The 22,940-nt window shown below is 42.3% G+C and overlaps 1 protein-coding gene across 3 annotated transcripts in view; it reads left to right on the top strand.

Moving 5' to 3' along the window:
- TMEM248 (transmembrane protein 248) overlaps positions 1-22,940 on the top strand; it is a 35,672-nt gene that overhangs the window by 5,159 nt on the left and 7,573 nt on the right. The window contains exons 1-5 of one of the 3 annotated variants that reach the window (XM_044673020.1): positions 1,913-1,955; positions 5,236-5,287; positions 16,994-17,170; positions 20,448-20,733; positions 22,588-22,738. In XM_044673020.1, the coding sequence (XP_044528955.1) occupies positions 17,003-17,170; positions 20,448-20,733; positions 22,588-22,738 (605 nt within the window). In that variant the 5' untranslated portion in view covers positions 1,913-1,955; positions 5,236-5,287; positions 16,994-17,002. Of the gene's footprint in view, positions 1-1,912; positions 1,956-5,235; positions 5,288-16,993; positions 17,171-20,447; positions 20,734-22,587; positions 22,739-22,940 lie in introns of those variants that run through there. The other 2 variants (XM_044673019.1, XM_044673021.1) reach the window with 2 other exon arrangements.

The following is a 22,940-nucleotide window of genomic DNA, read 5'->3' as shown; positions in this document are numbered from 1 at the left end:
TTTGCTTAAAATCCCTTGAGACTTTTTCCTCAAGTTTTAAATCTACTAATGTGCAGTTTTGATGCCTCACTAGTGCAATTAATGACACTTGAGCTGCTCTGTTTTCACTTAAAAAAAAAAAAAAGTGTGTTAAGCATGTGCTTATGAGTGAGCTGATTTCCCCTAAGAGTTGAGAAATCTCCTTTAAACTGAATGGCAGTTTTGTGATGGCTTGTAGTCAGGTGAGTTGTTTAAACTTATTTTGGTCTAGATCACAAAGAGACCTTTAGGGCATCCTTCCCTGTATGGAGAGGACACTGAAAAGAAGGCAGGAGATCTGGATTCTGACCTTGACTCTATTGATGAGTAACCAGATGGTAAGTGACCTTGGGCAAGTCACTTGCCACTTCCCCGAAGTATTGTTCTCTAAGATGAGGAGGTTGGACTAGATGACTTCTAATCCAAGGCTCATTCCAGCTCTACAGTTCCTGTGATTTTAATTTAAAAAGTGCTTGGTAAGAGACTTTTGGGAGATGTTGTTTAGTTGAGTCTGATGCTACATGATCCCATATGGAATTTCTTTGGCAAAGATGCTGGAGTGATTTTCCTCTTTTCTTCTCTAGCTCATTTTACAGATGAGGAAACTGAGGCAAACAGGGTGAAGAGACTTGCTTAGGGTCACACAGTTAGTAAGTGTCTGCGGCTGGATTTGAACTCCGACCTTCCTGACTGTAGGCCTGTTGTTTATCCACTGCACTACCTACTGCCTCTGGGAGATGCATTCCTTTATGAGTCAGTTCAACCCACATTCAGTAAACAAGCTGGTATTAGTCAGGAGAGTCTCAAAATATGGAGCTCTTTTTAAAATTCCCAATTTTCATATTTGAAGTTAGACTCAGAGTATGAAATCCTAGTTACATCTAATTTAGAAATATTGGGTTTGACCCCTGTTGCCATCTTTCCTGAGGGTCTTCTGCCATTTGGAGCCTTTCTTTGGTATCTTCAAATTTCTCCTCAGCTCCCTTCTGGTTTTTGAACATTCTTAAATCATCTCCTCTTGGTTAGTTTGTTTCCCGTTATCCGTTTTAGCATCACACTGTCTCTCCTCCTCTTTGCTGTCACATTTTTAAAAAAGGAATAGACTCTTCCTTCTGCCTTCATTTCCTTACCATACATTCCAATATTTAACTCCTTGCAGTCTGGATCCCATCTCTGTCACATCATTAGAATTTCGTGTTTGAAGGCTCTTATGGCTTCCTGCTAGCTATATCCAGAGACTTTGTTTTAGTGACCCTCTTTTTTAACCTTTTAGCAGCATCTGACTGCCACCTTCATGAAACTTTTCTCCTTCCTTCTTTGACGTTCCTCTCTTGAATATTCTTTTGCCTCCGACCTTTGCTTTTGACCATTGTTTGGCCAGTCCTAAAATTTTAGGTCAGGAAGGGACTACAGTAGTCAATAGTCTAGTTCTATGGAATGATGACTTCTGCCCCTAAATCAATTTGGGACCTCCGGTGACAAGGAATTCAGTCATAATCCTTTCTTTTGGACCTCACATGTGGTGTCATCCAGTATAGGAATTCCCACTGAGAACTAAGCAGTACAGATCTGTACCTGCTCTGTAGCCTTGCCATCTGGGGACACTGAGGGCCCCATAGAGAAGGAAGGGCTGAGGTGGGGTTCACATCCAAAGTCTTATTCCAAGGCCAGTGTTCTAACCATTCCTCTGTGATGGCCCTCACTACCCCCTGGAAGTAGCCCACTCCACTTTGGGACAGCTTTAATTGTTAGGAAAGTTTTTCCTTATATTGAACAGAAATCTGCCTCCCTGTTACTTCCCCATCTGTCCTGGGTTGTTCTCTGGTGATCAGCAACGGGAATGGTACAGTGAGCCAGGAGACCTGATTTTGAATCTCATCTCTGAAAGTCAACAAAGCACTGAAAGCATACAAGACCTCAACGTCCCTGTCTATAACGTGAGGATAATATTTTAATTACATTTATATTACCTCTCCAAGTTATTATAAAGAAAGCAAATATTTTGCCAACTCTAAAGCAGTATATAAATGTAAGTTGTGTCCCTAAGCAGGACAAATTTCTTTCTATCATGTGATATTTGAAGATATCAGTCATGTGTTCACTCTCTACCCTCCCCTTATCTTTTCCAGATTAATCATCCCCATTTTTTTTAACCAATAATAATGACAATTGACAGTTACATTATTAGTCAGTCATTAGATATTATTAAGAGTCTACTATGGCCCAGGCAGCTAGGTGGTGCAGTGGATAGAGAGCCAACCCTAGAGTCAGGAATACTCATCTTCCCAAGTTCAAATCAGGCTTCAGAAATTATCAGTGTGACCTTGGCCAAGTCACTTGACCCTGTTTGTCTTAGTTCTTCATCTCTAAAATAAGCTGGAGAAGTAAATGGCAAACCACTCCAGTATCTCTGCCAAGAAAACACCAACAACCAGACACAACTGAAAAACAAATGTGCCAAGTACTGTGCCAATGCTGGAAATACAAAAAGAGACTAAAGACAGCCACTATTCTCAAGCAGTTTACAATCTAATAGGGGCAACATCAAGTAGCAGATATTTACAAATGAGCTTATTAAAGATCAATAGGAAAGAACTAAGAGAGGAAAGGCACTAGAATGAAAAGAGTTTGGGAAAGGCTTCCTGTAGAAGATGGGGTGTTTGTTGGAACTCAGAGGAAGCCAGGAGGTGAAGATGAAGAGAGAAAGTGTTCCAGGCATGGGAGACAGAGAAAATACCTAGAGTCAAGAGGTGATGCTCTTGTTCATAGAATAGGCAGGAGGCCAATGTCCCTAGGATCAAAGAATATGTCAGAGAATAAGGTGTCAGAAACCTGGAAAGGGAAGAGGAGGTCATGTTATGAAGAGCTTTGAATACCTAGCAGAGTATTTTATGTATGGTCTTGGAGGCAATAGGAAGTCTCTGGAATTTATTGAGTAGGGGGTGACATGGTTAGATCTGTACTTTAGGAAAATTACTAGTGACTGAATTGAAGATAGATTAGAGGATGGAGCAACTTGAGGCACATAGACCCCACCACTTGGCTAGGGCAGCAAACTGGGCATGTGGTGATGAGCGTGGGGACAGCATCCGAAAAGAGAAGAGTATATTCAAGAGATCCTGCAAAAGCTTGGATATGGGGATGAGAGATAGTGAGGAGTCCTTGTTAATCCTGAGCTTACTATCCTGAAGGACTGGGAGGATGGAGTCCTGTGAGCTCTTCCCTGGCTGGCCACACCCTACTTGGCTGTCTGTCTCCAAAGAATGGAGTAGTAGAGTAGGGCCCCTTCTGGCCCTAGCAATCTGTGATCCTGGATGCTTAATGTTTGATGATCAATTGGATTGACTCAGTAACTCCTGTTGGGCTTGTCATCCCCTTGAGCTCACTAGGTGTTTCCCTTCAGAGAAACTCCACTTTAGCTGTGGTGGCAAAGGATACAGTGGAGAAGGAGCTCTGACTGAGCTTCAGATCCTGCCTCTGATGCTTTCTGCCTGTGAGTCTTAAGCTCCCTGGATCTTGATCTCTTAAAGTGAAGACACATTTATATATTTCATTTCATCCTCTTAGCTTCAGCCCTCCCACAGTAAAGTGTCTTGATCATTGTATATCCCCATTCTGCAATTTGGTGTTATAGCAATCAATTCTCCCAGGCTTTATATCATTGCATATTTGATAAGCATGCCCACTAATGCCTTAAATACATATTTTTCATAAAAATGTTAAACAGACTCGCATGCCACAGGGTTTTAGGGAAATTTCTTTGGCAGCAGTGTAGAGGGCTGATGTGGCAGGGAGACTGAGGAGGAGGAGGTGGCTATTAGGGGACAAGGGAGCTCATGAAGGTCTTAGCTAGGATGGAGGGAGAGGATGGATGTTTGATTTGTAGCAGTCTAATTGACAAGAATTTGCCCCTACAGACTACTAAAGACTTCTCATTTGCATCAATCCATTAGTCAATACTTTTTGAACCTGGTTGTTCAGTGAGGTCCTGGTGCACGTCCTTATGCTATCATCTGGTCCCCATCTCTCCATCTTGTCTGCAAGGATGTTAGGGGAGACTTTATCATGTCTCTGTGAGGTACAGGCATATTTAATCCATAACAATCCTAGTTTATTATTTGTCAGAAATGGAAATGGGGCTAATCTGATATGATTGTTCTTAGTGGTTGTATCCTCCCTTTCCAAGTCCTCCTTGTCTCTTCTTAAATAATTCATCTCACTGGGATTTTGCCAGGAACTGAAGTCCAGTTCTCTAATCTGGTTTAAAGGACCCACCTCAGAATCATTGGCTCTGGAGGAGCTAGACCTCAGTAGTGAATTAGGCGTGACTCATTTTATAGAAAAGAGTCAGGGCAGGCAAGGTTCAGTGACTTGCCCAAGGTGATCCAGGTTAAAAGGGCTGAGATTCAAACTTAGATCCTTTGATTCCAGATGTAGTATTCTTCCCATAATATGCTGCCTTCTCAAGAAAATTAGGGCAACATTCATTCATTCATTGGCCCTTCACCAGACCTGTCTCCTCTTCTCTGCAAGGTCATAGCAGTCACATCCATGAGTTATTTTTAGTACCTTGGGATGTCATTTGTCTAGCTTAGGTGACTTTTTTAAAAAGTGCTTTAAAAAAATAATTGTCATTTCCCCAAAATTCCCACCTCCACCAAACTCTTTGTAGTAAAGAGAACCAAAGTCATTTCTTGTTGGTGGGTGTAAACTTTCCCCAGATATAGTCCCCTGTACCTCTCTTGAGAGGAGGAACATCTTCAGATGTCAAGATGGATGGATGGATTCATTAACCTGTATTCTAATCTAATTTAGTGCAGGTTTCCTTTCTGTGCCTGGGACTGGTATGTCTCTGCTTTCAGTTCTTCCTTATTCTGCTTTTAGTTTGTGTAGCTTCTGGAGTGTTCCTCCTCTTGGTTTCAGACAGTACAGTCTTACTAGATTCTCTTAGATCAGGGGTCGGCAACATATGGCTCTTTCTGCAGGCGCCATAAAGTCAATTTTTTTTCAGGTGTTGTTACAGGAGCTGCACTGTGAGCACTGTACGGCTCTCACGAAATTACATTTTAAAAAATGTGGCATTTATGGCTCTCATGGCCAAAAAGGTTGCCGACCCCTGTCTTAGATGTTATTCAGCCATTCTCTTTCTCTAGAGAGTTGAATGCTTCCTTATCTTTGTTTTCACTCTGCTTATATTTTTTGTTCTCTTCTTCCTAGTCTGAAGAGAATCCTCCTTGCTGGAGAAAAACAGAACTGATTCAGGAGTCAAGTAAGTTCTTTTTCTTTATCATCCATTCTTACCTTTCTTTGTTCTTACCTCCTGCTTGCCACAAAGCTTTTTAAAAGGCCCCTTATCTATGGAATTGATTATATATCAGGGTCTCAGGCCTTTTGGTTGTTATGCCCACAGATGGGACCTTCCATTGTGACAAGGAATAGCAATTGAGCAGAAACATCTGATGAAGGCAGTGACCCCTTCTACCTCTGTCCTCATTGACAGCCCCCTCCTTGCACTTGCCACAAGGAAGGACCCAGGTTCTGTTGTCTGTTCTACATTGGTTGTTTAGCTTCCTCTTAGTGTCCTGTCATCTATGTTGTTGGAGTCTTGGCATCCATTCCTAGGTCAACCTCTGACTTGGCATTAATGTTTCCTGTGTCCCTCGTGAGTGTCCTTTTTTACTGAACACTACCAGTGTTTTTAAGCCATTCCATAGTCAGTGGGCAGGCATCTGTTTTTCCTCAATTCTTTGTGCCTGGGAAGAATGCTGCTATGAATATCTTGGGATGTGTGGAACCTTTGTTTTTCTGTTTTGGATTTTCTTGGTGTGTTTGCTCAGTTATAGGATTGCTGGGTCCAGGGCATGTGGTCAATGTAGTCTTTTTGTTTCTATAAAGTCAAATTTCTCTGCAGAGTGGTTGGACTAATTCATAGGTCCATCCTGAGCCACTATTCTCTTTTTAAATAAGTTTTTATTGACCTCTTTGTTTTGACATCATTTTCCAGTGTATCCCCACTCCTACCCCTTCCTGAAGGGCTATCTTCCTGGAGGAGGTTCAGCAAGATGAATTTATGTCAACAAAGACTGGACAAGCTAAGGGTGTTTGACACATGTTATCCTCCACCTTTGAAGAGAAGGAGGGGAGAGGATTCTCCTGTCTCTTCTTTTTGGATTGTTGCATTGGCAGGGGTTCTTTCCATTTGCATTGGTGTTGTCAACATGTATTTCTGGTCCTCCTTGCTTCACTTTGTATCAGTTTTTTTGGTCCTCCTTGCTTCACTTTGTATCAGTTCATATCAGTCTTTCTATACTTCTCTGTATTCATCTAGTCATTGTTTCTTACAGCACAGGAATATTCCTGTACCGAAGTTTGTTTAGGCAGCTGGTGACACAGTGGATAGAGCACCTGGCCTGGAGTTAAGAAGCCCTGAGTTCAAATCTGGCCTCAGTCAGGCCTAAATGTACTACATTTAGGAAGTCAGTGAACTTCACCTGCCTCAGTTTTCTCTTCTCCCAGGGTTGTTGGGAGAATCAGAGAATGAGATCATATTTGTAAAGTGTTTCACATAGTACCTGACTCATAGTAAATGTTATATAAATGCTTTTTTTTCCCCTTCCTTCTCACCCTTCATTCCTTAGGCAGTGGGCATCTGCTTTGTTACTAGTTCTTCACTACTACAGAAAGTGTCATTGTGAATATTGTAATATTATGGGGGGCAGGGAGGCCTTATTTTTGTTTTTGATCTCCTTGCAGGGTATTTGAATGAATGAACTAATGAGTTCCTTGTGCCAGGCACTGTGCTGGCACAAGGAACCAAATGCAAACAAAGAAAAAGCAGAATAGTCTCTCTTTGAAGGGCTTCTGTTCTTTAGGAGATGGTAAAAGGAGGTCAGAGATAGAAGGAAGTGAGGAATTAGAGATGGGAGGACCACGCTGGTCTCATTCCAGGTAGGCTGAGAATGAGGGTTTATATGTTTAAATCCATGGCCCTAGTGGTCCAGTCCACAATCTTGCAGATGGAAGAACATGTAGGTTTGGGAATGGCCAGGAAGGAGTGGCATCTTTGTATTGGTCACTTTATTAGCTTAATACAAATGATTTTTCAGAGTGGTTGAACAAATGGAAAAAAAATTTCTTCAGGGACTTGATTGCCCTACTGTTTGCCCTCAGTCACTTGCCCATGCTTCCTTTCACAGTGCATTCTCTTCTTTAAACTGAGAGTTCTAAGCTCTTTGGTCAGCCTCATCTCTGGGTATCTACCCCACAGACAAAGGTGATCATTTTGTTTCTGAGAACCTTCCCTCCTGAATGCCTATTGTCACCTTGAGTTTATTCCTGAAGCAACTCTTCTCCCTATTAACTTCCTTCCCCATCTCTATGGGTACCAGGATTCATGCTATTTCCCAGGCTTAGTACTTGGGGTCCCCTCCTTCTTTCCTTCCCATGTTTCAAATCTACCCATTGCAGTGGCATCACCCATTCTTCATTTGAAATGCCTTGTGAATCTTCCCCTTCAGTCTCCTGGGCTAGGCCCTTCTTACCCCACACTTGAATAATTCTGGCCATGGTCATTAATGGGCTGTGTGACCCTTGGCTAGTCCCTGACTCTGAACCTTATTTTCCTCATCTGGATTTCCTCTAAGGGAACTTGGGACTTTAAATCTGTAACCCAGTATTCCTATCTATGAATTCTGAACTGGTCTCCCTGCCTTCAAACCCTCTCTGATCCCTACCCCTGTCTCGTATCCTGTTCTTCACCATGTCTCATCCCTGCTTAAATTCTCACAGTGACTCTCTTGTTTTCTAAATCCAGCCTGACCATTGATCCAATCTTATTCCCTCTGGACCCCAATGGGGGTCCTTTCTAATGGGGGCAATCCCCTTACTGTCTGTTCAATGTGTTGTGTTCACTCCCACCTCAGGGCCTTTGTTCTTTTTGTCTTCTTCCATTCTTTCCTAGGCCCTTGCCTGAGATGCCCTCCCTCTTTTCTCCAGTTGTCCCCATCTTGTCTGTTTCTCAAGCTCGAGTAAGTCCCCCTTTTCTGTGAAGCTTTCCGCGACAGTGGCTGCCCACCTCCATGATTGCTCTCTCTTTTCTGTAACTCTTTGAGCACCAGATGCCTTCATTGTACAGTTTTGTATCTTCTTAGCTATTGTCTTTTTTCTTCTAATCATCCCTTTGTCATTAAATCTGTATGATACTTTGTTAGGGGTTGGGGAGGAGTGTTGTTGTTTTTTCTTGTTTCTCCAAATAGATTGTGAACTCCTCATAGATAGAGACTTTTCTTTTGTGCCCCTATGGTGCCTTGCAATGTTCCAGGTACACAGTTTAGAACTGGAATAGACCTCAGGTCTTCTAGTCCATCTTTTCTTTCCCTTTACCCTTTGTGGGGGGAATAGCCCAGAGTCATGAAGGGACTTAGGTGGGATTTCTCCCCAGCTTCTCAGACTCAGTCTAATCTATCTTTCACCTACATGTTTAGTATCTTGACTTTGCTCATGAGTAATAGGTTGTTCTTTCTTCATTTTTCCTTCTGTAAAGTCTCAGACAGCAGACAAGGGTTATTCTCTTGTTCCCTTGTAGGAATGTTAGGAAGGGAGCATTGGATAGCTCCTGCTGGCCAGCACTCCAGGAAGCTTTCCAGAAGAGCCCTGTTCCTTCCTGAGAGTAAGAAGAGAGGTTTTTGGGGTTTTTTAACCCTTACTTTCTGCCTTAGAATCAGTTCTGTGTAGGCAGAAGAGTGGTAAGGGCTAGGCAGTTGGGGTTAATTGACTTGTCCAGGGTCATGTATCTAGGAAGTGTCTGAGGTCATATTTGAACCCAGGACCTGCCATCTCTAGGCCCAGATCTCTTTCCATTGAGCCACCTAGCTGCCCATGAAGAGAGACTCTTATGTGGATTTGAGTCCTAGCTTTGCCACTGGCTGGCTGGATGATCATAGCCCATCTCTCCAGCTTTTGGAGTGTCAGTTTTCTCCTTGGTGCATTGGGGTCGATGTTGTTTAAGGAAAGGGGCAGCAGAAACATGAGCCTCTGCTATATGTTCTCTGGTGCAGTTGGAGCTGTGCTAAGCTCGGGAAGCCCCACGTGACTGTACTGTCCTAGTCCATCTGAGCTGTTCTTGCCTTCTGAGCACATGGCCTGGCAGGCAGGCAGACTTCCTTTGATGGCTCCGGCCTATAGTAGTAGCTTAGAGAGCTCTCTTCTCAATGGGACTCTGCAGAGGATTTCCCCATTTAGGATTATCACTTGGGCTCCTGGAGAAGAGTCTCTCATTTGGAATTATGTGGGGCATAGCTCATTTTCCCATCCCAGAGGGGTAAAATAAGGGGTTCAGTGCCTCACAAAGGGCCCCATGGCCAGTTTCTATATAAAAAGTTTCAAACACCATCAAAATCTACGACTTCCAGGCTTTGAAGGTAGAACATGTCCTCAGGATGGGATAAGATATCCTTGGGAGGGGAGCTGCCATGCAGATGACACCTGCCATGAGAGTGAAGTCAGGTGACTTGTCCAGAATTAATTATACAGAGTGGCCAAGGCAAAACTGGAATCCAGGGCTTCTGGACTCTTAGGTTAGCCCTTGGGCAACTGTACCATGATACCTTCTGGAGTGCATCTACACTAATGAAAACAGACCAAAATAATAATCAGATGGGGTTGTATTTCCTATGATTAGAATATCGATGGACTTCTGAGTTCAGAGTTTCATTCTTTGAATTGCCTTACACACAGGAGGCACTCAATATTCTTAATCATTAAGCATTTATTGAGTGCCTTCTGTGTGCAAGGCACTATGCTGGAGATCAGAAGAGAAAAGTGAGGCTAGTCCCTACTCCCAGAGCTTCTGGTCTAGAGGAGGACACAGCCTGTACAGAAATAGGTACACAAATGAAGATACATAGAGACAAAATCAGTGGGCGGGGTGGGGGAGTGACATCATCTGAAGGAATAAAGAAAGGCTCTATGCCACGTGATAGTTGATTCTATTTCTTGAATTAATCTTAAGCTTCTGCCTTAACTTGCTATAAGAAATCAGAAGGTGAAGGACACTTTCATTGGGATCCTTAGATTAGAGTTTTAGTGGCACTTTTGGCTTTAATCTCCCATTTATTCCCAAATGTGCTGGATTGACCCAGACAATCTTTGAGGTACCTTCCAGTTTCCAGTCTACAAACATGATTCCAGAATGAAGTGACCATGTAATAAATGCTGGTGTCACAGCTGAGATGGGGATCTTCCATCTCCTCAGGTTTGCTTGGAGGCCTGGTATTTGCTATGTGCCTGGAGTTCCAGAAGTGATATGTGGGACTAACTGGCAAATCATTCAAATCCTGAGTGTATCATGACAGGCTGCTTCAGAACCCTCTCTCCTTGACGAAGTCAGTATAATCCAGAATTGTGACCCCTCCAGAGTGCTCCTTTTCTGTCCATTCCTTGCTAATGAAGGAAATAAACTAGATCGAGGACAGGAAGATCAGCTGGGAGCCTTGTCTGCTTGCTCCTTATGTCCTTATTTACTTGGTTTCTTAGGAGAGTAGAGTTCAAGTGAGTAGGACTGATTGGCCTGGAATTTTAAGTTAACCCTAGCTTCATTCTTTGTTACCTAATATCCATTTGATTCTTGCTTTTTATTGAGCTGACATTATGCTCCAGGCTCCCTGAGGAATATATACTTGAAAATCCCATGATTTCACAACTTCTACTATAAACCCCTTTGTGAAAAGGAGCCCCAACTTATAGGAAACCTTGCAGCTCACATCAGCTGAGGAGGCACAAGCTACTTGCTATTCTACAGTAATCGTTTCTTTATTGTTGCCTTCTGTTTTGGTGCCATAGTCTTTTCTCCATTGGCACAGTGGATGGAGCATCAGGCCTGGAGTAGGGAGGACCTAGTTCAAATCTGACCTCAGACATCCCTAATTGTGTGACCCTGGTCAAGTCACTTAACCCTGTTTGCCTCTGTTTTTTTCATCTGCAAAATGAGCTGGAGAAGGAAATAGCAAACCACTCCAGTATCTTTGCCAAGAAAACCCCAAAGAGTCAAACATGACTCAAACAACTACCACCTTTTTCCTTAATATCTCCAAATAGAACTTTTTATTGTAGAAGAAAATTACTTAATAAATCAATCATCAAACAAGTCAATGGACTAAGCAACTGTACCTCATCTCCTTTGAATTCTAAAATTCTATTCTTTGAGTGTTTCTTTTCACTTGCTTCCCTCCCCTCCCAAAGAGAAAAGGACTCAACAAAAACCCACAATCTTAATTTTTATTCAAGACGTGGTAAAAATTTGTCACGCCAATACAGAATTCCAAGCTAAATAATAGGTTTATTGAGAGGAGGCCCACCTCACAATAAAGCTGGACCCTGGTCCCATCAGAACCAGAGACCCGTGCCTTAGGAACTGGCCGTTTTTATAGAGAAATCTTAGGACATAGTGTCAGTGATACAAAAATGGAAAAAGATGCTAAAATCTTTCACATAGGTGATACTTAATTAGTAATGCAACTGCTGATTAAGCAAGTGATTGTAAAAGATCACTTTGGGTGGTAACTTAAGGCTATTATTATTGCTGACCTTTTAAAGGCCTTTACACTCTTGGTATCTTTTACTGACAATATTAGGAGTCAGCAGTTTAGAGAAACAGGAGGGCCCTCCTCCGGTGTGTCCATCTTGGGCTTTCACCCAAAGCAGGCCTCCACCCCTTCACCATCTTGTGCTTGCACCCAAGGCAGGGTGTGGTGGGCTTGGTAGTAACTTTTGGTTATAGGCCTAAGGTCAAAAGGATGTAAACAAGATTTGATACCACCTTAAACTGTAACTTTCTTAGCTAATCTTTACAGTTTTTATAAAGCAAATGTCAACACTTTGGCTATTCACTCAAAACTAATGATTATGTTATTAAAATAATCATAAAGGCTAATACTGCTATAATCATAAAAGGGGGCAAGGGGTTTCACACTCACAGACATCAGTTGCCAAGGCAAAACTCAGTCATTCTTTGGTTGCAGAGGAAAAGAGTTTAGTTAGGGAAACATTTAAATTTGATGCTTCCAGGATAAATTTGCAAAGGATCAGTGATTAGCTGTGAGCTCATGAGATAGCTGGTCTAGCTCTGATTTCATTTTGTTTAGAACTTAGTGTACATTTTGACATGTTCCCAAATGGCACTAAGTGACTGACTCCAGATAGTCCCCTGGAATCTAATTGGCAGCTATTAGTTTGTAGAGTCTTACAGCTGGATGAGACCTTCTCATCCAAACGTCTCTTTTTACAAAGAAGGGAATAGAGTCTCATGCTGGTGAGGGGACTTGTCCAGGGTTATACAGTATATTAGTAACACTAGTAGGCATACACCCCAAGGAGTTCAGAGACAGAAGGAAAGTCCCATGTGTACAAAAATACTTAGAGCAGCCTTTCTTAGGGTAACAAAGAACCAGGAAATGATGCCTCTCCCCAAATCATTTTTTTCAGTTTTGTTTAGTCCTGAGATGTTTGAATAACTCATGATCACAGGTTCAGGTGGTGAACTTCTTAGCTCCCAGTATTCATTACAAAAGGAGGTAGGGCCTCTTTGTTATGCAAGAACCAGCTAAGTGGCAGATTACACACCAGTTCGTACCAGTCTTCACCTGCTCCTATCATCTCTGCCTCTTCTGCTCCCTCTTCCTATATCAGACTAACTTCAAGCTGGCTTCCAGTTAAGGCCATGCCTGTACCCTCGGGTTTCACTTACAAATGCTCTATCTTCTTTCAAAACTCCTCAGATCCTAACTTTTAAAATAGTTTTCTGATTAGAGACAAGAGAATGTTGTTTTTCTATTTTAATTTAATTTTATTAATTTAATTCCTCTATTTTTGATATCTTTTCTTTTTATATCAATTTCTGCCCATTTCCTGTAAAGGGGGAAAATGGGGAGATTATGGTTGGACTGTATATTTAAAGTTTGGTCACTAGGAATTGATTACCTGATTCCAAAATAAAAGACCCAAGTCAGAATGACTTTTATGATGGTTTATTTACAATTAGGAAGGTTGACAGTAAGGAAAATGAGAGAGAAACTTTGGCCTAGACCAAAGGCCCGAACCAGGTAAGGCTTCAGAGGCCCCAGCAGAGGGGCACAGAGGTGAATTAAGAGTTCTGGTTAAGATGGCGGCGGAGATGGAGCGAATCTTAAAACCTACGCACCCTTACGCACCGAGATAGAAAACAATGTGCTTTGAGAAGAAAGAATACTTAGAGCAGCCTTTCTAAGAATGGGCCAGAGCAGGGGGAACCCTACTGCAGCACAGCTAAAGAGGTACGCCAAGAAAAAGGCTTCAATACTTGAACTGTCGGGACTGAGGGCTTAGAAGGTGAATCCCAGGATCCCAAGATGCCTCCCCCACGCGCTGTGCGGAGTCTCCAGCTGCCCGGGAAATCTCAGGGCTGGTGGGTGCACCGGTCTGGAGAGAGGGCCTTGCTGGCATAGGACTCAGGGAGTCAAACACAGACACTGGAGAGGTGATTGGAGGAAAAAACCAGAGAAACACAGCAAAAACGCCCAGAAGATGGTGGCTTAGAGAGAGCCAAACCCCAGAGCGAAGACAGCTTGGCTTCCTCATACCGAGATAGAGAACGCAGGGTTTCAAGAGGAAAGAAAACCAGATCAAACACAGTGGATAGCGCAGGGGGACCCCACTGCTGGAGAGCTCAGTTCAGAAAAAAAAACAAACAACCCTCCTTGTCACCTTTTTTGGTTTTGTTTGTTTGTTTGTTTGTTTGTTTTTCCCTTCCCTCAAGGCTTTGAGGTTTTAGCCTCAGGGCAGATTAATCCAATCCATACAGATTTAATCCCAACAATTGGACGGACCAGAAGTCTTCCCAGGGTAGAGAAAGTAATTTACCCCTGGGGGGAAGATCTTTCATCAAAGATCATTAAATACATCTTCTCAAATTAGCAGAACCGGGAAGGGGGAAAAAACACGAGCAAGCTACAGAAAAAGAGAAAAGAAATGACTATTGACAGCACAGAGGTTAATTAAATAAGGCTTCTAGCCGCAAGGCTTCCTCCAAGATGAGAGGCCTCTTTGAGGCTAGAGTCTCCAGAGATGCCAAGGGAAAAAGGAAAGAGAGTCAGCCTAATTTACCCACGTGACAATTCAAGGGGAAGCAGTCTGAGATCTCACCTGAGTTCCTCCAGTGCCAAGGGAAAAAGCCCCTCACAGGAAGTTGCCATCGTATTTAAGAGTTTTCATTACTTCCTGTGTCCACCTCCAGTTTCACGTGGACAAATGGTAGCCTCAACCCTGTTTTGGACTGTGGGGGGGGAGGGGGTCACTTGTTTTTTGATTTGTCACTTACTATCGAGGCAGGTCACAGACCTCCCCCTCCCCACTTAATTCTAAGTTGGGTGGAGTGACATTATTCCTGGTGGCTAAAGTCTAAAGAATGAATGAGGGTGAGCTAATTCCATTTACACACTCCTCCACCCAAGGAGCCACCCCTGTCCCTGGCTTTGTAACAAAGATTAAAAAAAGAAAGAAAATGGTTCAGAAAACCCAGCATTTAACAACCTCTGCAATCCTGCAGGTGCACAATCCTCCATCAGTGAAAGGAAGGCAGCATATTTTCTCAGCTCTTCTCATTAGAGTTAGAAGGAACCTTGGAACCTTAGAGATAGCCTATTTTGATAACCCCCTTTCCTCCATTTTACAGATGAGGAGAATGAGGCCTAGAGGGGTGAAGGGTTACACAGCTGGTAAATTTCTGAGGTGGGATTTGAACACAGGTTTTCCTGACTCCAATTCCATCTCTCATCTACTATGTCAGGTTGCCTCTAAATTCCATTACTTTTAAAGTAACTCCCCCCCATTTCAAGATCTTTGGCATCTCTTTGCTGTGACATCAGTGGCCACCAAATATTGGTGGAATTCTTTTCTTTTGGTAAAATTATAGTCTTTGAGGGTTTCATTTCATTGGCTTCCCTCCCTTCTGGAAAAAGAAGAAAACTCAAAGCAACTCACAAATAATCTTTATTTAAGACATTACTTCCCAAAACAAAAATCAGACTATTAAATGATATCCCTGCCTGGGCATCCCCAAAAGAGAAGCAGGAATATTTGGCTTTTCTTAGTACAGTGAAGGGTGGTTGGTGTTTGGGAGTAGTTCTGGACTATGAGCAGAATGTTGTGGACATTTAAACTAGTGATGGACAAGAGTGACCATCTCCTTGAAAGCAGGAATAAGCCTTTTACTATCTGGTAGTGTTTTACAGGGAATAAGTATTCAAGTATAGTTTGGATGGATGTGTGAATGAATGAAGTCAGTGCTTGCCTTACCAATTATTGACTAAACTTGTGTTCTTAAGCCAGTCAGGCACTAGGTATATTATAAGCCTCTCAGGCTTGCTCATACCTCTGCCTTCCCTCCTTGTGGCTGTTCCCTTACTATGTGGGATACATTTCTTTAGTAGGGAGGTTCCTCTTTATTGCAGGGTCCACAGTAGGAACTGAGGCCTATGTGATGGTGGTGACCAACAGGAATGAAAAGGAAGAAGAATTAGGTGAATGGAAGAGAGATTTCAAAAGCCAGCAGAAGGTTGGGATGGGGAGGAAGGAAGGAAGGAATTATGGATGACTGAGATTTTGTGACTGGAAGAGAATAGGAGGGCACACAACTTTCAGATAGATTGCTAGTGCCTTTCTGTTGGTGTGGTTTTTTTTTTTTTTTTGTCATGGGCCTTATCTGCTAAGATAACATTCAACAGTACACTGAAAGTGAACCCACCATAACCACACAGCTGGCAGGATCTCTTTCTAGAGAGGTTTGAATTTTACTAAAGAACCGTTGAGGTCTTTGTCATCAAACAACATATTTTCTCCCTATTAGCAGTTTGGCCACCTGGCATGGTCTTTGAATTCTGAGAGCCAAATTGGAAATGTTGATCCACCAACAGAAACTATTGCTTTTTGTAGCCTTTGATCCTTCCTTTAGTGGCCAAAATGTGTGCGTTTGAACCCTCTACAATCTTGTCCTGGTTCACCTGTGGACCCAGAACAACCCAGGCCTCTTAAATTTGGACTTCTTATTTCATAATATGCCTACACAATGGTTACTGTCCCTTAAGGAAGGGCAGATGGTGGCTTGAGGGGTGGGAGGATAGAGACAGAGACATTGTGTCTTTTTTCCCCTCTCTAGACTTAAAGTCTACCAGTTGGCAGCTGGCCTCCCAACGGGGTTGTGTCAGGGTAGTAAGAATATATTATTTAGTTTCCCTTCATGGAAACTTGCACGATCTGGGCCTTCTAGTCCAGTTGAGGTAGTATTGTATTTACATTGGGGGCTCAAGTTGCAGTTTTTTATATGAAGACTATGCCATCCAGGTGAACAGCTTGGTTCATTGATCTGAATGAAGGCCAACCTCCCCTTCCCTCCAAAGAGAAATGTCTTTGAAAGAAAAAAATATACATGAATAGATGGCTATAGAGTACTATACATTATAGATATTATTCTGTATATTTAAAAATAACACTGATTTATATCATATATTTAGAGCCTTAGGGACCTTAGAGGTCATTTAACACAACCTCATTTAAAGACAAGAAAACTCAGACTGAGCAGTTAGTGGCCGAGACAGGACTCACACCCCGGACCCTCTCCATCACACTATGCAGATATATTAGGTTTTACACAGACCAGACTTTGTATGAAAGTGCAGCCTATATTTTCAGCCTTAGAGTAATTATTTTTGTGGGTGGAAATTTTGGTGGCAAAGGAAACCAGACACCTCTTATTTTGAAGATGTTTAATTCATGTCACCATGCATTTTGTATTGCACCAGTTGGCCAGCCCCTTTTCGAATGAGTTGGTCACATTTCTCAGTTTCGGGAGTGAGAAGCTTTTTCAATAGGAGATAAAATGACCTTTTGAGATGGTTTGATTTTCTTAGAAGTCTTTTCTGTTCTCTGCGGTGTGTTCTTCCTTCAGGTGGAACTAATGAGAATAATGTTTACCATCAACCCTTTGGAGAACCTGAAGGCCCACATCAGCAGTCGCCCTCCACTGGTCGTCTTTATGGTCAGCGTGAGTGCCATGGCCATTGCTTTCTTGACCCTCGGCTATTTCTTTAAAATAAAGGAGATCAAGTCACCAGAAATGGCAGAGGTAAGGGAATACTGTAGATTCTTCTCTACTTGACGCTAGCTGGGCTTTGTGGGAAGGGGAAAAACATTAACAGCCACTTTTGATGATGTGTCTTTTTTTTTTTTTTAAATCCTTACTTTCTGTCTTAGAATTAATACTAGTATTGCTTCTACGTCAGAAGGACGGTAAGAGCTAGGCAATGAGGGTTAAGTGACTTGCCCAGGCTTACACAGCTAGGAAGTATCTATGGCCATATTTGAACCCAGGACCTAGGACCAGTCTCTAAGCCATATTTTTTATCCACTGTATTACTCAGCTACTCCTGGATAGCATCTTAATTTGAACTTTTTATACCTAGGGAAGCCTTATTTTAAGTGTAATACAACAAAGAGTTTCCTCTCCTTTTCCCCTTGCCAGAAAAATATTATTTGTCCTTCCAGCAAAGATTTTGGTTCATATATATTTTATAATTGAACCTATACAATACAGTCATTGTGACAGGTTGGTAAAGAAATTGGAAGGCTTTTAATCTTTCCATGCCGACATATGAAATAACAGGAGTAGCTAGCCTGCCTTAGTAAGGGAATCCAAATGATGGAAGCTCCCTCCACTGATTAAATCACAGCTTTGTTCTCCTCCCCTACAGCAGAGTTCATCACTGCTTCTAGGGAAATGCTTTGGAGCTTTAAGCAACTTCCACTTGGTATTAGCATCAAGAATGTCAGAGATTGTAGCTGAGAGCTCCAGTCTTGGCCTTCCTTGGGTCAAGGCAGACTGAGAAAATTAAGGCCATATGAAGTTTGGAAACCATACCCTGCTTTGGGGATTGCAAGGTAGAAAGGTTGCTGTACTATTGCCCTGCTGATGAGCCTATAAGTTTACTTTTGAAATCAAGAAAACAATCCCTCTCCCTGATTTTTACAAATGAGGAAACCCAGTGAAATTTTGTAACTTGCCCAACGTCATATAGACAGTATCAGGACTAGACTTCAAACTCAGGTGTCTAACTCCAGATTCCTCTGCTCTCAATCAGTCCAGTCTGTTCAGTAGTTTTTAGAAAAGGTTTATTCCTTCAGAGGAAATTTTAAGTACCACATATTGAATTTTCTAAATTAAATAAGTTTTGAAAGATAAAATCCATTTGAAATAATACATTTACTTCTTACTGTTTTATACGTCATTGTTTATATTGGATACAGCTTTCTAATGGATTAAGTAACCTGGAAAGTGTTTCTTTAATATATGTAAACAAATCTCTGGTTCATTTTCCTTTAAAAACCAGTTTTCTCTTAAGCTGTATTTGTATATGAAAAAGAATAAAGAAGAGGGAGAGTTACCTTGGTTCATTGTTATTGTTGGGATCCTGACTTCCTGATGCCAAATGAGGTTCTAGATTCTTTATTATAGTTAGCTTGTGTTGACGGTGATGATGTTGTAGGGGAACAGAAGGAGGCAAGATAAATCAGTCCTTTGTAATGTTTTAATCAAAAGTGTTTCAGCCATATCTACCATGAAATCTTTTCCCAGCATGCAATTAAGGGGAATTTTTAGCTAGTTTTAGTTGTCCCTCTTCTTCCCCTGTGATGGGAGTCCTAACAACCTTGACCAAAAGGTGGACAGGCAGCCTCTGGGAGAGGAAGATAACTGCAGAACCTGGATCAGTTATAGACTGGAGAACTTGCCCTGGAGGAATCTACACACTGTCTACAATTCACTAGGAGTTTTCAGTTAGAGTTGTGGGCTTTGATGCCCGGTGAGAGGGAATTCCAAGGTTTTTCAGGTTTTAGGTATAGGTAGTTGTGTTCCCAAATGGCCTGGAGCCATCATTTCTTCATCAGTTCACTTCAATTCAGATCAACCAGTATTTGTTAAGCTGTTTGTGTGTATAAGGCCCTGTGTTGAAGCATGTAAGTTAGGAGCTTTTACTCCCAACTTCAGTTGATCTAGCTGGTATATTCATTAGGGCAGCCATGCTTAACTGGAGCTACTTTCATCAGATCCAAGAGATCCCATAACTGAAGTTAGGATGAGAACAGTGAGAAGGTTAAATGTCCCCCCTTAGTTTTGTCTTAGAGAAGAGCCGGCTGCTTTTGGTAAATTAATGTCATGCAGAAGAAAAATAAGCAAACTGTTCAAATGGGAATTGTCATAGTAAGCAAGATGTCTTATTTTGAGCTTCTGTTAAAATTAATATAGGGCTTGTGTCATTTTCAAAATTAAACCTAGATAGGACCCATTATCACGCATGTGTTTGGAAAGCCCTCAAGATCCTGAAGTCATTGGAATTTGTAGAGGGGCAATGGATAGAGTGCCAAGATGGAGGTCCTGGGTTCATATTTGACTGCAGACACTGCCTAGTTGTGTGGTCCTAGACAAGTCCCTTAACCCCCATTGCCTATCCCTTAATGCTCTCCTGCCTTGGAACTGATACTTAACATTGATGCTAAGATAGAAGGTAAGAGTTTAAAAGAAGAAGAACAACAACTTGTAGAGTTTAAAAGATGTCCCTCTTCAGGATTGTAGTCCAGAGTCCATTGTGGGGAAGGGGAGGTAGATAGACCCAGGTAAACAGTGTTGGCGACATTCAGTAAGGATTGATGGATGCCAGATCTTGGGAGGGACAAGGCTTTCAGGAGGAATTGCTTTTCACCATAAATAAAGTCAAAATGATTTCTAAGAAGTAAGGTTGCCACTTTGGTAGTACCACCTTTGTCCAAATTTCTAAGCTTATGGATTAGGCAGTTTTCAAAACTTCCTGGAACTGAAAACAAAGTCCTTTCTGCTGTCCTATTTGGATGACAGGAAGCTATGGCTTAGCTCCCTAGCTTACCTAACAAACACTCCCATGCAAGTAAAGGATTGCTTGCCTCTCTGATCATAAAGAAAAGTATTTTGAAAAGGTTCTAACTGCCCTGAAGATGAAAAGTGATGGTGGTCTTACTTAGAAAGAGCTGTGATCTTCTCAGTTTAGACAGTTTTCTCTTGGCCAGTGTAGATCACAGCCCTTTTGTGGCCAGAAGAAACCTTACCACTTGGTTGTCAGCCTGGATGGATCTCCCTGAGCTTATTAGCTAGATGTGTTCTTGAGCCTGTCTGTTGTGAATCTTTTCTAGCATTGAAGGGAAGGCCTAGTAGAGCTCTGCCTCAGTGGCACATACTTTGGGACCACTGAGGGGACTAGAATAGGAATTGAATGGAGACAGGGATAGCAGTACTTTGGGGGACATCAGACACAAATAACACATCTTATATGATTTATCACACTCAGGGCATCTCATGGTTTTGTTCTTTGTATAAGGATTGGAACACTTTTCTTCTGAGGTATAATGACTTGGACTTGTGTGTTTCGGAGAATGAAACTTTAAAGCATCTCCTGAATGACACTGCCACCTCAGAGACTGCAGTGACCAGTGGGCAGGCTCGGTCAGCCACCCAGGCACCTCAGGCCGTCGAAGACTCCGGTCCAACCAACATTTCTGTTGCTATCACTCTGACCTTGGATCCGTTAAAGCCCTTTGGAGGGTATTCCCGAAATGTCACACACCTGTATTCCACCATTTTGGGCCATCAGATTGGGCTTTCAGGTATGCTGGAGACCATCTTTTTTCTCTCTTTTCTTTTTTTTCATTTTTTCATTTTCTTTCTAATAAGTGTTTTGTTTTCCCAGTTACATGTAATTGGTTTCCAACATACATTTCCCAAAATTATAAGATCCAAATTGTCTCCCTTCTCCCAGAGATCGTAAGCAATTTGATGTCAGTTATCTATGTATTATGCAGAGCATACTTCCATATTGGTTATTGTTATAAAAGAATACTCATATGAAACCAAAACTCCAAAATAAAACCAAATAAACTAATGTGGAAAATCATATGTTTTGATCTGCATTCCAACTTTTGTCATAAATCCTTCTGAATTGTCCCAGATCATTGTATTGCTCAGAGTAGCTAAGTCTTTCACAGTTGATCATCAAACAATATTACTATTACTGGGGACTGTGTTCTCCTGGTTCTGCTTATTTTACTCTGCATCAGTTCATGTAGATCTTTCCAGCTTTCTCTGAAATTGTCTTGCTTATCATTCCTTACAGCACAGTAGTATTCCATCACCATATACCCCAGATTGTTCAGCCATTCCTGAGTTATTGGACATCCTCTCAATTTCTAATTCTTTGCCACCACAAAAAAAGTGAATATTTTTGTACAAGTAGGTTCTTTCCTTTTTTTTTTTTTTTTTTTTTAAATCTCTTTGGTCTTCTCCATTTTCCCATAGGCAGTAAGTAGTTAGCACAGGGCTGATGGAGCCTGCACTAAGGTAGAACAGTTGTCCTTAAGCTGCCAGACTCTGATTTGGATTCAGGCTTTGTCTCTCTTTGAGGTCCATTTAATCCTGGTCCTAATAGCCATTATCAGTCATAAATCCTTTTAAGTCTGCTGCATGTTCAGCAGTAAACCCCAGCATCAGCCTGTTACTCTGAGGGTCAAAAATAGATTTCTGTGGTTGGTAATTAAGGCCCTCTAAAACCAGACAACTTCATTGTACTTGACTCCTCTTCACACATACTCTGGTTTGGTCATACTAGCCTTCTTGTCATCCTTCACACACTCCATCTTTAGCCTATGATGTCCCCCCATGTTGAGAATGCTGTCCTCCTTCTTTTCTTTTCCCTGAGTCTCCTTAGCTAGCTATTTTGCCTCCCCTCCAAAATGTTCTTGGATTCATCCTGCCCACACTTTGTATATATACCTACTTATAAATACACAGACATCAGCTGCTTCCCCTGAAAGACTAAAGCCTTTGAGGGCACCTTTCTGACTTTGTATCTCTGGGGCCTTGTACATAGTGAAGGCTCATGGATAGTCAGGGCCATGCGGGTCACTAGGGAAGTGCAAGACCTAGTTCCCGTCCTTGAAGTGCTTATGAGACAAGACTTAGCACATGAAACAAGCCCAGTTAGATGCCAAACTGTTAATGTCCCACGGCCTCAGAGGCCCAGGGATGTGTCCTGGGAATCTTAGGGCTGGGACCTGCCAAAACATGAATGGATACTTCAGAAGAGACCTGGGAACTCAGAGCTCTTGCCTCCCCCTCACTAGTTGAGCTTGAAGTTATTACTGTTGCCTTCTGGCTCTCTCAGACTTGGGAGGAGGCGCCTGGTAGGTCAGCTCCCACTCTTAGCAGCTCAGCCCTTTCTCCTTGCCAAAGCTTCGGGGGTTTTCTTTGACTCCTCAGACCCCAGTTAACATTTAACTTCTTTCTGTGGTTCCCAGTTGAGTGGATGCTTCTCACTTACACTTTATTTATTTTATAGTTCCGCTGTGTTCCTAATCCCTGCAGCCTTGCTCCTCGGGTACCGGGTGAGTGGCAGACTTATCTGCACTGAGTGAGAGAGAAACATCACTCCAATGATCTCTTCCTTGACTGCTTCCTTTTCGCAGGTAGAGAAGCCCATGAGGAGATCAATATTACGTTTACTCTGCCTGCAGCTTGGAACTCTGATGACTGTGTGCTCCATGGTCACTGCGAGCAGGTGGTCTTCACTGCCTGTATGACTCTCACAGCTGCTACCACTGTGTTTCCTGTCACCATGTAAGTGCCTGCCTGACCTGTCGGGGTTCCCAGATCTCCTTGCTCTCAGGTCTAGACAGAAAACATGCCTATACAGCAGTCTGAGAGATGACTGAGACACTTCTTTTGAGGTCTGGAGCATCTTCCTCGGCCACATCTCTTTGAAGACCCCTTTAAGCATGGGAGGATTCATTTTGAATTCTCTCAGTGGGGCCCATAGCAG

The sequence above is a fragment of the Gracilinanus agilis genome, chromosome 4 (genome assembly GCF_016433145.1).
Source record: "Gracilinanus agilis isolate LMUSP501 chromosome 4, AgileGrace, whole genome shotgun sequence".
Taxonomy (NCBI): Eukaryota; Metazoa; Chordata; class Mammalia; order Didelphimorphia; family Didelphidae; genus Gracilinanus; species Gracilinanus agilis.
The sequence above is the reverse complement of the archived record's forward strand: the minus strand, read 5'-3'. Positions and strand labels throughout refer to the sequence as shown.